Below are 13,144 nucleotides of genomic sequence, written 5' to 3'. Positions count from 1 at the left end.
GTTCTCGATGAGGCGTGACCAAGTGCAGGTGTCTAGGGGAGCGACCAGGGACTGGGCCTTGATCATGTAGCCATCGATCTTTTCCCCAGCCTCTTCCGCGACGAGGTATCGACGACGTCAATAGGGTCAACGGAGGCATCCTTGGTTCTCGGGAAAAAAAACCGGAGGCATCCTTGGATTTGCGCTTCTCCTCTTTCTTCGATTTGGTTAGATTAGAGGCTACGGATGTGATCTCAACCGAGTATGGGACGTGGCCGCAATGGAGTTTAGGTATTAGGGTTTTTGCGAAAGGGGGCCGTGCCGTGGCTGAGAATGGTAAAATTAAGGGCTCAAGGAGGGAGTTGTTAAAAAAAAAACTCAAGGGGGAACGGTTTATTGGGCTTAGGAACAAGTGCTGCCCTGCTGGGCCAGATATATGGGTTTTCCTAGGCCGCCCCATTCAGGGAGAGGCATCCCGGGCCACAAAGCGATGGCATCCCGGCCCATCTGATAAACCCACATGTCAGTGTCACACTTGGGCACGGTATCCTCTAATCCCTTTCACCATCCTCGAAAACCAAAAGAAATCCCGCAAAACCCTAACCTCTCAGGGACCCTCTGCTCTCGCCGTGCTCCGCAACGTCCAAGCAGGCGCCGGCGGCGCGACCAGCCGCACCACCCGATCTCTCACCATGGAGAAGGTAACCCCGCGCTCGTCCGCTCCCATCGATGGATCTCTTCGCTCGCGCGCCTCTGATTCGAGTTTTGCTGGCCTCGTGCAGCCCGCGGCGCAGGCACCGGGGAAGGCGGCTTCAGAGGAGAAGGTTTGTGCGGAAGTTGCCGCGACGGCAGTTCAATTCTGCGCTCTGTTTATTATCAGCGGCTCACCCGATTTCTCTCCTCTCTCTTTTGGTGGTGATGCGAGCAGCAGCTTGACGACAAGGAGCTGGAGCTAGAGCGGGAGCGGAAACTGAAGAAAGAGCAGAAGGTATGCTTGGCCGAGCCCCGTGATTACTTGCTTTCGCGAATTTCGTCCTTGTGTTGTTGTTCGTTTTGACGCGCATTGGTAATTGACAACCAGTTCTCCCGAATTGGTTGTGTGGCCATCTGTGAATTGTGCTGATGTTAGAAACTACAGGTTCAGTGGTAAGGTAAAATTATTCGTTATGTTTATGGGAAAAGATCGCTTATGGGTTGAGTGTTGTTCTACTTGCAGGCTAGAGAGAAAGAGGAGAAAAAGCTCAAGGCAAAGCAAAAGGAGACTGCTAGGCTCCAGGTTGCAACATTCTTAAATGAGTTTGGTGCTGAAATTGCTTGGTGGAGATGGGTTTGTGCTGACTTCGTCGTCTGCAGGCTCAGGCAACTTCGGATGGACCTAAGAAAAGTGAGAAGAAGCAAAAGAAGAAGGCTGCGGGGGATGAAAACCCCGAGGATTTCATTGACCCTGAGACCCCTAGCGGGGAGAAGAAATCGCTTGCACCTCAAATGGCTAAGCAGTATAGCCCGAGCGCAGTTGAAAAATCGTAAGATGCTAGTCTGCTTTTCTCGTATTTGTAATTCATAGCATCTGAAACGCCTACCTGAACTGAATACCTTTTTTCCCCACAATGTAGGTGGTACTCCTGGTGGGAGTCAGCAGGATATTTTGGGGCAGACCCCGCAAGCACAAAACCACCTTTTGTTATAGTAAGTGACCCACTTCTTATGAGCTTCATGCAAGATGTGCACTGGGAGCTGGGTTAGCATACTGTCATCTTATGGGATCACTAGTGTTTTTGTACAAATGTGGATTTGGATTTCCTTCCAGCAAAAGTGCTAAGTCATTTCATTTCAGGTTCTACCACCTCCGAATGTGACTGGAGCGCTTCATATTGGTCATGCACTTACTGTGGCTATAGAGGTGTAAATTTTATGCTTGTAGAGATGTGAGACCTATTTGCCATTCCCTGGTCATTCACGAGACATTCTAAGCTCTTTGCTTTTATTTTGTTTCAACAATGCAGGACGCTATGATAAGGTGGAGGAGAATGTCGGGATATAATGCTCTGTGGGTCCCAGGAGTGGACCATGCTGGCATTGCTACACAGGTCTGTATCTTGGACTTGATTAAGTTCATCTTGTGAATGACATACACATATAGTACAAAGTTACTCATATCTTCTTTGGTGGCACTTGCTGTCACTCAACTTATGAAAAAATACCGTGTCTGTAGTTCGTGTGCCACCACTAAAATAAAGCTGCCAACAGGGGTTCTAGGCCCAGTTAGTATATCTTCTTTGTAATATTGGCAAAAATATTTGGAACACTATTTCCATAGACCAGATGTTTCTTACCGTGTTACTGCCTTACTGGTAGACTTGCCAATTTTGCATGCACCTAAGTAGAAGAAATGGCCACATGGATATTTTAGTTTTGGCAGAATGATGTACTTTCTCTTTATCAGACTTTACTTTTTCCTTTTAGCAAATGAAACTAAATCTTGTATGGTGTTGCCGAATGTAGTTATTTTGTATAGACTTCAACCTGCATTATATTCTACACCCTCTGTTTGATTTAATAATCTGTTCTCCTAAGCCAGGTTGTAGTGGAAAAGAAGCTAATGCGTGAAAGGAAGCTGACAAGGCATGACATAGGCCGTGACAAATTTATATCTGAAGTAAGCACCTATTCCCCTTAATACATGGTTATGTTTGTTGTTCATCTTCTCCTGTGTCAGATCATAGTTCATTTAATCATCACCTTTATACTATGGAATATTAATAATCGGGCTCAACATCCGATGTAGTCATGAAAATCGCAGTGAGCATAGCTTCACACTGGGCTTAATTTGATTCCATTGTGGTAATCATTTTCTTGCTTATTCTATTTTTTGTCATCATCTTTCGGTCAGGTTCTGAAATGGAAAGATCAGTACGGTGGTACCATACTGGGTCAATTACGTAGGCTTGGGGCTTCGCTTGATTGGTCCCGTGAGGTAAAATTCCTGTTTTCTTTAGTTGAGAAAAAAACACATGCACTTGTTTTTTTACTCTTATATTTCTTTGAAATTACCAACTTGATCTTAACTCGTGTATCAGTGTTTCACAATGGATGATCAACGATCGAAAGCTGTAACTGAAGCATTTGTTAGGTTGCACAAAGATGGCCTAATTTATAGGTTAGTTTCCTCTCCTTCTGTTGCTGTAAGTGTTAACATATTTTTAACTATCATCTCTATGTCATTCAATGACCGACCTAGTTTTCTTACCTCTTATGTATGATTTGGTCCTTTACAGGGATTACCGCCTTGTGAATTGGGACTGCACACTTTTAACAGCAATATCTGACATAGAGGTTAATAAAGCTTATTATATTGTCTACACTGTACAGTTTGATTCCACACCCATGACTAAGATCAACTTTATTAAAAATGCTGTTTTCTCAGGTGGATCATCTAGAGCTTAAAGAGGAAACTATGCTGAAGGTCCCTGGTTATAGTAGTCCTGTACAGTTTGGTGTGTTGATATCCTTTGCCTATCCTCTTGAAGAAGGACTAGGTGAAATTATTGTCGCAACAACAAGAATTGAAACAATGCTCGGTGATACGGCAATAGCTGTTCATCCTGAGGATAAAAGGTATAAGCATCTGCATGGAAAGCATGCCATTCACCCGTTCAATGGCCGAAAACTCAAAATAATCTGTGATGCTGTGTTAGTGGATCCCACTTTCGGTACTGGGGCTGTCAAGGTATGTTATAATATGCCTAGGACTGACCTAATTTATTTTTATTTCAGCTTACCTAGTTGAACCTTCTGCATATAACCCCCCCCCCCCCCACACACACCCACCTCAGCTTTTATTGTTGTGTGCTCGTTTTGCAGATTACACCTGCCCATGACCCAAATGACTTTGAGGTTGGAAAACGACACAACCTAGAGTTCATCAATATCTTCACAGATGATGGGAAGATAAACAGCAATGGAGGTGCACAATTTGAAGGAATGGCAAGATTTGCTGCTCGGGTTGCAGTTATTGATGCACTGAAGGAAAAGGTATTACTGGTTTCATTTAGCTATTGGTGCATAACGTTTATGATGTAGTATTTGAAGAATGGTTGTTGGGTTATTGCGCTGGATTAGTATAAATTTAGGTGATGTCATACAAAGAGAGACTATACAGTGAAATATCATGAACTATGTAATGTAATATTCACATTTCTATTTTGTTAACACTTACTACAAAAAACAAATTGGAACTTGCTAGCCTTAAGCAATATTGATTCTTGATAAACATTTCTACCTCTTACATGGTTGTCCTTCACCCGTTCTGATTAATCTAGTTAATGAGTCTCTCAGTACAGCGTTCTTTTTATGAGAAATATGTGTTTTGGTAGTTTATGTATATGTTGCTTCAAGGCTTCTTCATGTTATCCCATTTTGGTTGGGTATCCATCGTAACGGATTCTCATTTCTTATTAGAAATATAATTTGCATGCCTGTGGAATCCAGTGACCAACTATTTACCTTTACTAATCACTTTAGACTGATCTTTGTTTGTTTTTTGCCTTTTCCAATTTATTTCATTTGGGTTTAATTAAGTACGTAGTTCTGAGTTTTGGACTAACAATGTTTTATTCTGCCAATTAAGGGGTTGTACAAGGACACAAAAAAGAATGAAATGAATTTGGGCATTTGTTCAAGAAGTAATGATGTAGTGGAACCTATGATAAAGCCTCAATGGTTTGTTAATTGCCATACGATGGCAAAGGCAGGTCTTGATGCTGTAAGGTCCAAAAAAATTGAGATTATTCCGCAACAATATGAACAAGACTGGTACAGGTATCTTCTTTTGCCTAGTTACAAGTGCCACCTCTTGCAGACTTCAGGTGAAAGTAATGAAATATCAAGAAACATGATCCATCCACCATTCTTGCAGATGGCTTGAAAATATACGCGATTGGTGTGTTTCAAGGCAACTCTGGTGGGGACATCGTGTACCTGCGTGGTATGTGACACTAGAGGATGAGCAATTGAATGATCTGGGATCAAACAATGACCGTTGGATAGTCGCAAGGAATGAATGTGATGCAATGCTTGAGGCACAGAAAAAGTATCCGGGGAAGAAATTCCAGTTAAATCAAGATCCTGACGTTTTGGATACTTGGTTTTCATCTGGTCTCTTCCCATTGACAGTGCTTGGTTGGCCAGATGATACTGCTGATCTTCGTGCTTTCTACCCTACTTCAGTACTTGAAACTGGACTTGATATTCTCTTCTTCTGGGTGGCACGTATGGTGATGATGGGTATGCAACTTGGTGGTGATGTGCCATTTCAGAAGGTAACGACACAAATGTTTTTCTCTGCCAATTAAACTGTATTCTACAGTTCTAATAATCCATTATACATAAATAATCTAATTCCTTGTGCGCACTCTTTAGCTTATAGCTACCTCTTCCTTCTGTCTCCATAGGCCTGGACATAGTGAAACTTTGCTTTAGTGTAACAGTAGCTATGCCCAAATGTCCAAAAACTGAAGCAATCTACATTTAATAGTGGCAGTGCATAACCACCATTGTTTCACAAAATCATGCATTATGAATTCTACAGACATTTGCTGAATGGATTAATGAGGTTGTCCATTTTGCACTATTTGCTGCTCTGCCATTTGCCTCTACATGCCATCCCAGTGTTGTCCTGATTGAACTCTGAAGATATGTTACTCACGGCAATCTACCTTAAACCTTGGTAGTTGGAGTATGTGGATGTTACAGACAAGGTTCAGTTCAAAAAATGAGAGCGTAATTGTTAGACAATATAGTGCACTATAAGTTTTCCAGATACTCGTTGGAGAAACTTCCGCCCTTTTTCAATTATTATTCCGCGATCTGTCATTTGTGTCAACGGGTCATCTTCCTGCATGAACTCTGTTCTTAGTTAATTTTGAACACAAGTTACATTTCTGTCATCATCGTCCTTTGTCATATTGTACTGTGTGCTTGATTGAGACTATCATGTAGTGTTAAATGCTTAAACTCATTAACTCACCCTTTTCTTTTCTGGATGGAAGGTGCTTCTCTGTAAATTCCGAAACTACTTATTTAACCAACCGTATTGAGCTTCAATTCTTTTCTAGTTGAAGATATGCTTTAATTGTCTCGCATACTGAGTCATGATTGCACCCTCTTTTGCAGGTGTATTTGCATCCTATGATCCGTGATGCACATGGCCGCAAAATGTCGAAGTCACTTGGTAATGTTGTTGATCCCCTTGAGGTGATAAACGGTACGACACTTGAAGATCTCCTAAAACGTTTGGAAGAAGGCAACCTGGATCCAAATGAGTTAAGTGTTGCAAGAGAAGGGAAGAAGAAAGATTTTCCTGATGGCATTGCTGAATGTGGCACTGATGCACTCCGTTTCGCACTGATTTCTTACACTTCTCAGGTTATAGTCACACCCATTTGAGTTTCTGTTGTAGTATTATAAGCTTCCAATTCATCTTTTTATAGAATCTCTCTTGTTTTGCAGTCTGACAAGATAAATCTTGATATCAAGAGGGTTGTTGGATATCGCCAATGGTGCAATAAATTGTGGAATGCCATTCGTTTTGCAATGGGCAAGCTTGGTGATCATTATGCTCCACCAGCAACCATTGTTGTGTCTTCAATGCCCCCGGTCTGCAAATGGATACTCTCGGTACTCAACAAGGCTATTGGCAAGACTGTGACCTCATTAGAAGCATACAAGTTCGCTGATGCAACATCTGCTATTTACTCATGGTGGCAATACCAGCTATGTGATGTATTTATAGAAGCTGTAAAACCTTACTTCTTCAATGACTCTCAAGAGTTCGATTCAGCAAGAGCTGCTTGTAGAGATGCCCTATGGGTTTGCCTCGACAATGGTTTGCGTCTGCTCCACCCATTCATGCCTTATGTAACAGAAGAACTCTGGCAGCGCCTTCCTCAGCCCAAAGATTCTTGCAGAAAAACTTCCATTATGATATCAGAATATCCATCTGTTGTTAAGGTAATACTCATGTCTAACGGAAGACTTTAAATACAGAGAACTTCATGTCGCAATATCCTTTTCTTAGTGGAAAACAATTGTTCTTTATCACAGGAATGGGCAGATGATAAACTTGAAAGTGAATTTGGTATTATCTTGGATACTGTGAACAAACTAAGATCTCTGAAGCCACCGACAGATACAAATGAAAGGTGTGTATATATGGTCATGTACCTGGGCTTTGTGTTCACAATGTACTGTGCATGATATATATGGTTGCTTGATTCTTCTTGTTCTACAGTTGGCTTGCCAAATCGACATCTTATTTCTTATCTTTTTCATGAACAGGCGACCTGCTTTTGCACTTTGTCGAGGCGAAGATATTGCTGCCACTGTTCAGTGCTATCAATCTCTAGTGGTGTCTCTTTCTTCTGTATCGTCACTTAAGGTTTTGCCTTGCATTTCCTTAGCTGTATTATGTGTTTTATTATCTGAAAACTTCCTTTACGGATCTAATGTTTTGCTAAAACCTGGAGTGGAGCATATCATCTCAAGTGACTGTCTATCGCAGAATAATCAATTTTCATAGTTGTTTTTATCCTTTTTCATCTGTTCGATGAAAAACACTGATTTGATGTTGGACAATTTCCAGATCCTGGCAGAGAGTGACGAAACTCCACCTGACTGTTCGACTGCTGTTGTAAACAAAGATCTGTCCGTATACCTTCAGCTTCAAGGAGCTCTAAACGCGGAAGTGGAGCTCGAAAAGCTAAGGAAAAAGAGGGATGAAATCCAAAAGTAAGCCTGATATGCCATCTAATTGTTCTCTCCCGCTAAAGATCCTCGTGTATGGTTGTCGTCGTTAGTCCCAGTGTTATCGCACGTAACGTGGTTTCTTGTTATCCATGCGCGCAGGCTACAGCATGCCCTGTCTCAGAAGATGGAAGCGTCCGGTTACAGAGAGAAGGCCCCGCCCAGCGTCCAAGAGGAGGACATGAGGAAACTCACCGCCTTTTTCGAGCAACTGCGGGTGATTGGTGAAGCTGAGAAGAAACTAGATGCGTAAACTGGCAATGCTTGAGTCAGCTCTCTGTTTCTATTGATTTTGGAAACTAATGGCATTTTTGTTTCGAAGCTGATGTACTGCACAGTTTTTTGCGGATGGTGGTGCTGTGATCACATTTACAGAAAATTCAAATGGAGCAATGAGACTCCAATTTCCCACATATGCCTTACTTTTGTAAATGATGTTTATCTTCGAGTGTCAGTGTCAATTGACTATTTTTTAGTGGTCAAGCCCTTGAGATTTTTTTTGTTGTTGCAAATTTCTGCATTCAATTTGAACTTGTCACTTGTATACATGGGTGGAAAGTGTAGAAAGGGCAACAATACGTAGCAGAAACGCAAAACCACATTTCGTGAGGAAAAAAGAAGGAATTTATGTCCTTAAATGGTCATGATTCAATGACAACAAAGGGCTGCTTCTTAGAAAAGGTAAACAATTTTAAAGATTTATTAACTAGCCACTCTGCTAAAAATAGAACAATTGCACACCTGAAATGTGCGCTTGCTATATTTGCGAGAGGGAAAATGTGTTGTGCACTGGCCATTTGTCTGTTTTACCTAACATTAGTCGAAGCCAAAAAGAAAAAGAAAGAAATAAAGGCTTAATAATCCTTTGCCCCTACTGTTACTCTACCTAATCCCACACGGTTTCTACGAGGAAAACGACTCCGTTTTCAAACAAAGAAGTTTCTAATCCTGCACGCGCCAACGGCCTACCCGCCCACCTCCCCCCGGCCGTCCGATCCCGCCCCGCTGGCCGCACCAGCGGCCGCGATGCGTTCCGTCCGTAATTACCGAGCTGCCCCCGCTTGACCCCCGCTTGACCTGTTCGTCCCTGACCGCTGACCTACATAAGGCAAAGCACCGACGGAGCAGACAAAAATGGAGGAGAGAGGATAAATTTTTCCGCCAGGACCGCGACGACGACGACGACCAGAGGAGGACGAAGCCTATAGCTCCAAGCTTCGGCCCCCGCCCCGCCCCTTCCCCCGCCCTGCCCGGTACGTGCGTCCCTTCCCTTCCCTTCCTTGCTCCAGGATCGGGTCGGGGGGCGGCGCCGTTCGCCGCAGGGTTCGCCGGCTCGATTGAAACCGGCTGCGAGCTTCCGGGCTGCTCCCGTCGGCGTGTTCGTGCCGGGTATCGGATTCTCGTAGCCACGTACGTACGTAGTTGGGTTGAGATGGCCGTGAGAAATATATGCCCGTTGGATTTGGTTTCCCTGTAGCTGCTGTTCTCCACATGCATCTTTTTTTTTTGGAACGACACCGGTGATTTGGCGGCGTTGACGATTAGGAGGAGCGTTTCTTTTGCTTCTTTCCGTTTGAGTTAGTAGGATTTGGTAGCTGCCAGAATTGGCCTTTGTTTCTGGTATTGGTAGGTGTATTACTCACATTGGGTCCGCTACTAATCCAATGCACACCACTTGAAAAAAAGATTGTGTATTAACTTGTAGTTTACCTTTGGAATTTCCGATTAGTCTGTTTTCCATGATTGGTCCGCGGTCAAGTTCTAGGATTGCATTTTTTTTATTTGATGAAACATTCTGTGATGCCAAGTTTTTAGACAAAAAGATTTGGAACTTTGGATGGTGACCGATGCTTACCTTGCACAAATGCCCTGATCCTTCGCGATCTTTCATAAAGTCAGGTGTAGTCCTGTGGAACGATATATGATGCCTTACCTCTTTTCGAAAAAAAGGATGTCTTACCTCATACAAAGACCGCATTGCCCCGATTGTCGGAATTGGGTGTGGTTCTGTTTACCTCTGGGCTTGCTGATTCGCGTTCAGGGTTTGCTGGTCCGATTTGAATTGTTGTGAGCTACTGGATTGATCTTGTGGTTGTGTTTATGCGGAATATTGAATTCGCTTAGCCACATTGTTGGGTTGAGATGGATGCTGCTTTTATGAGTAATGCCCGTTGGATTTGGTTTCCCTGTTTCTGCTGCTCTCCATGCGTATCAGACGGCCAGGTGATTTGGGGTAATGGTGAGCGTTGATGATTAGGAGGGGCATTATTGCAGCATTTTTTTTGTTTCCTCCGTTTTCATTGTAATGCTCATTTGAGCTAAATGTGTCGACGTGGCGTTTGAACTAGTATCTTGGTCTGTCACAATTGATCTTTGTTTCTACGGTTGGTAGATGTTACATTGGATCCACCAATCCTATCATTCCTAAGTTCCTACTTGTTGCATGCCACTGGGAAAAGGCATTCACTTCTGGCGTGCCTTCGGAATGTAGATTGATCCTTTTCTCTTCCTTGCATAATTGGTTTGTGGTCAAGCTGTAGGATTGCGGAAAACTATTGATGAAAAAATTGATTCTATAATGCCAAAATTTGCAACATTACATTGGAATTGGGGATGGTAAATGAGGCTTACCCTAAATATGATCATTGTAATCTTTCATAAAGTCAGGCTATGGTCTTTCCTTCAAGTGCAATCGTGTCTATTGATATATGATGTCTTACCTTATACAAAGGCTTTCATAATTTAGTGACAGAGATTTGCAGTGAACTGAAGTTTCCAATTAACTTTCCTTTCCTTCAGGTACACTAAAAGTCACCTGAAGGTGGTGTAGGGGGGAAACACATCGGTTCAGAGTGTGTGAGAAAGATATAGAGCATTCTGTCGGAAACTGCTGCATACCAAGGAAAATGTCAAGCTAAGGTGCTGGGTTGCTTTCCAGTCTACAGCCGCTCCTGTTGAATCGCAGTGTGAAGGTGCACCAGATTAGCATCCTTTACTGATGGATCACCCTGGAAATGTCACTCGTCATGATCACACAATCGACATACCAAGGAATGATCTGATGTCGCCGTCAACATCCCGTCCGGACAGTCATAATCAGTTGGATGAGTTGAACCGCAACAGAGGTCCTTCAAATGAAGTTCCTCCTGTCCCAGAAAGTTCTGGCACAACCGGTATGCCTGACTTTCAAAGCGCATCTTTCGTGAGAAGGGATCAAGTCAATCGTCAGCAGAATCCTCTGAATTCTGGCTTATGGATCTCAATCGAGCTTATTGTAAATGTTAGTCAGATTATAGCAGCTGTTACTGTCCTATCGGTATCAAGGAATGAGCATCCACGGGCTCCACTATTTGAGTGGGTTGTTGGCTATATAATAGGCTGTGTTGCTACAATTCCACATCTTTATTGGCGCTATCTCCATCGCAATTGCCAGAATATCGAGCAAGAACCATCAGCGCAGGGTTCATCTCAAAGGAACATATCCGAGTCTGATTCTTTTGCAGCAATTTCATCTGCTCATGCGTCGGAAGCTGTAAACGAAGATAACAATACTGGAGTCCCAAGAAACAATTTCCCGATTGCAAGTCCAAGGTAACATTTTCTTCCCCGTGAAAAAATAACCTCTTCGACTGAACCACCTCCACGAGCAGTTTAGCTATGATGATTTGGCAGCTTCTGCATAACTAATAATGAGAGTAAACATTAGGTCTTTCAGGATTGCCTAATACGTACATTAGATCATTTTACTCTGCTCCTGGATGAGATGCAATGTTTTGAATTCTTCCTGATGTTTAAAGTTACGAAGTAACAAGATTTATTTTTTTACTTGTAGGGTCTACGCATTGGTTGCGTGCTTGAAGTTGGCCTTGGATTGTTTCTTCGCCGTGTGGTTTGTTGTGGGGAATGTGTGGATATTCGGTGGCCGCTCTTCCGTCCATGACGCTCCTAACTTGTACAGGTGTGTGTTGCTAGGTGCTGCCATGCCACGTTCCTTTCACCTCGGATGTACCTTGCTTATTTGTTTGTAACCATTTTTCAGGCTGTGTATAGTGTTCCTTGCATTCGGCTTCATCGGCTATGCACTGCCTTTCATCCTGTGCACGATGATATGCTGCTGCCTGCCCTGCATAATCTCCATGGTAGGCTTCCACGAGGATCTGGATATGAACAAAGGCGCTACCGCAGAAGTAATCAACACGCTGGTGGCGTACAAGTACAAGTCGATGAGGATCCGCGACGGAGGAGAAGTGGGGGAAGACAATGGCGGGGTTCTGGCATCTGGAACCGACAAGGAGCGGACTATTTCCGCGGAAGACGCCGTGAGTTTCCACCTGTTTTCCGTTTACGCTCATCAAGTGTGGGATGATCTTGTGCACACCATGTCCACGGCTAGTTGATACCTGTGATCCTCTGGGCTCTTTCAGGTTTGCTGCATCTGTTTGTCAAGGTTCTCGAACAACGAAGATCTGCGAGAGCTTCCCTGCGGGCACGTCTTTCACATGGAATGCATCGACAAGTGGCTCAAGATCAACGCGCTGTGCCCTCTCTGCAAGTCCGAGCTGGGCGGCTCAACGGCGGCATCTCCTGAGGCTGGCCCCGAGGGCCAACACCAACAGAATGAGAACAGGGAAGGAGGCGATGTCGAGTCACAGCGGTAGCTGTTCTTCTGCTTGGTCCCATGAGCATGGGCATGAGGATGGATGGAACACGCCCTTTCGGTGTGGTGCACACTGACCAACTCCTGATTTTACGTGACAAGCTATAAGTAGGACGCAAGTCCATTTCTCCCATTCTGGCGGAATTGTCTCGTATATATTGTAAATACTCACACCTGCTTAGCTAGTGATCATACTCAGTATTTGTCAAATGTGGCATTCACCGGAAGCAGTGGTTGGAGCACTGGAATTGTCTCCAAATCATGCAGAAATTGAACTGTTTCATGTGAAATTCCAAAGCAGAAAGCTCATGACCCTGTAACTAATTAATGCCGCACTTGTGTCCATTCGAGAGTCTTACTTGTTTTTGCGGGAAAATACTTTGTATTACTCAAATATCAGGGTTACATTCCTTGTTACAGCGATTTACGACCACATCTGGACTAACAGAACGTTTCCGGTGAATGCAGAAAGCTCATGACTCTAACCAAATGACAGTGCGTTTCTAAACAACTATAAAACTAACAAATTATAAATTATATGATACAAAAAGTATATTGTTGGATTCATAGTTGAAAGAGCTTTTCCATATAATTTTTGTGACATATAATTTACATTTTATGAATTAACTTTATAATCAAACTTTAGCCTAAAATAGAGGGGTCTAATAAATCGGGACAGAGGTAGTACCGAAGTTCGCCAACAAAGGC

At 43.3% G+C, this 13,144-nt stretch overlaps 2 protein-coding genes across 5 annotated transcripts; both read left to right on the top strand.

Moving 5' to 3' along the window:
• Nucleotides 1–518: 518 nt before the first annotated feature.
• LOC123077540 (valine--tRNA ligase, mitochondrial 1) lies at nt 519–8,274 on the top strand. Of its 3 annotated transcripts, none has more exons than XM_044499823.1 (22): nt 519–680; nt 762–803; nt 908–967; nt 1,196–1,255; nt 1,333–1,502; nt 1,593–1,665; nt 1,814–1,879; nt 1,983–2,066; nt 2,558–2,635; nt 2,870–2,953; nt 3,057–3,136; nt 3,255–3,312; nt 3,404–3,706; nt 3,841–4,011; nt 4,607–4,797; nt 4,895–5,297; nt 6,151–6,402; nt 6,487–6,987; nt 7,081–7,178; nt 7,315–7,414; nt 7,619–7,764; nt 7,882–8,274. In XM_044499823.1, exons 1-22 carry the CDS (start codon nt 672–674, stop codon nt 8,030–8,032), a joined length of 3,180 nt encoding a protein of 1,059 aa, XP_044355758.1. In that variant the 5' UTR covers nt 519–671; the 3' UTR covers nt 8,033–8,274. The 3 variants fall into 3 exon arrangements, with proteins under 3 accessions (XP_044355758.1, XP_044355759.1, XP_044355757.1); XM_044499824.1 differs by having other exon boundaries at nt 524–680; nt 911–967; XM_044499822.1 differs by having other exon boundaries at nt 657–803.
• A 614-nt stretch (nt 8,275–8,888) lies between these two features.
• On the top strand, nt 8,889–12,857 carry LOC123077539 (E3 ubiquitin-protein ligase At1g12760). 2 transcript variants are annotated; one of them, XM_044499820.1, is made up of 5 exons: nt 8,889–9,032; nt 10,579–11,370; nt 11,612–11,737; nt 11,819–12,098; nt 12,204–12,857. In XM_044499820.1, exons 2-5 carry the CDS (start codon nt 10,778–10,780, stop codon nt 12,435–12,437), a joined length of 1,233 nt encoding a protein of 410 aa, XP_044355755.1. In that variant the 5' UTR covers nt 8,889–9,032; nt 10,579–10,777; the 3' UTR covers nt 12,438–12,857. The 2 variants fall into 2 exon arrangements, with proteins under 2 accessions (XP_044355755.1, XP_044355756.1); XM_044499821.1 differs by having other exon boundaries at nt 8,912–9,189.
• The last annotated feature ends 287 nt before the right edge of the window (nt 12,858–13,144 follow it).

Source organism: Triticum aestivum, chromosome 3D (assembly GCF_018294505.1).
Source record: "Triticum aestivum cultivar Chinese Spring chromosome 3D, IWGSC CS RefSeq v2.1, whole genome shotgun sequence".
Classification (NCBI taxonomy): domain Eukaryota; kingdom Viridiplantae; phylum Streptophyta; class Magnoliopsida; order Poales; family Poaceae; genus Triticum; species Triticum aestivum.
This window is presented reverse-complemented; position numbering and strand designations above follow the sequence as displayed.

What these genes read in the sequence shown, in the direction of transcription:
- LOC123077540 (XM_044499822.1), top strand. Translation starts at nt 672, where the DNA reads ATGGAGAAGGTAACCCCGCGCTCGTCCGCTCCCATCGATGGATCTCTT. An exon ending in AGGAGACTGCTAGGCTCCAG is followed by an intron (nt 1,256 to 1,332) that starts GTTGCAACATTC and finishes CGTCGTCTGCAG; the next exon opens with GCTCAGGCAACTTCGGATGG. An exon ending in CACTTACTGTGGCTATAGAG is followed by an intron (nt 1,880 to 1,982) that starts GTGTAAATTTTA and finishes TCAACAATGCAG; the next exon opens with GACGCTATGATAAGGTGGAG.
- LOC123077539 (XM_044499820.1), top strand. Translation starts at nt 10,778, where the DNA reads ATGGATCACCCTGGAAATGTCACTCGTCATGATCACACAATCGACATA. An exon ending in GACGCTCCTAACTTGTACAG is followed by an intron (nt 11,738 to 11,818) that starts GTGTGTGTTGCT and finishes ACCATTTTTCAG; the next exon opens with GCTGTGTATAGTGTTCCTTG. An exon ending in CTATTTCCGCGGAAGACGCC is followed by an intron (nt 12,099 to 12,203) that starts GTGAGTTTCCAC and finishes GGGCTCTTTCAG; the next exon opens with GTTTGCTGCATCTGTTTGTC.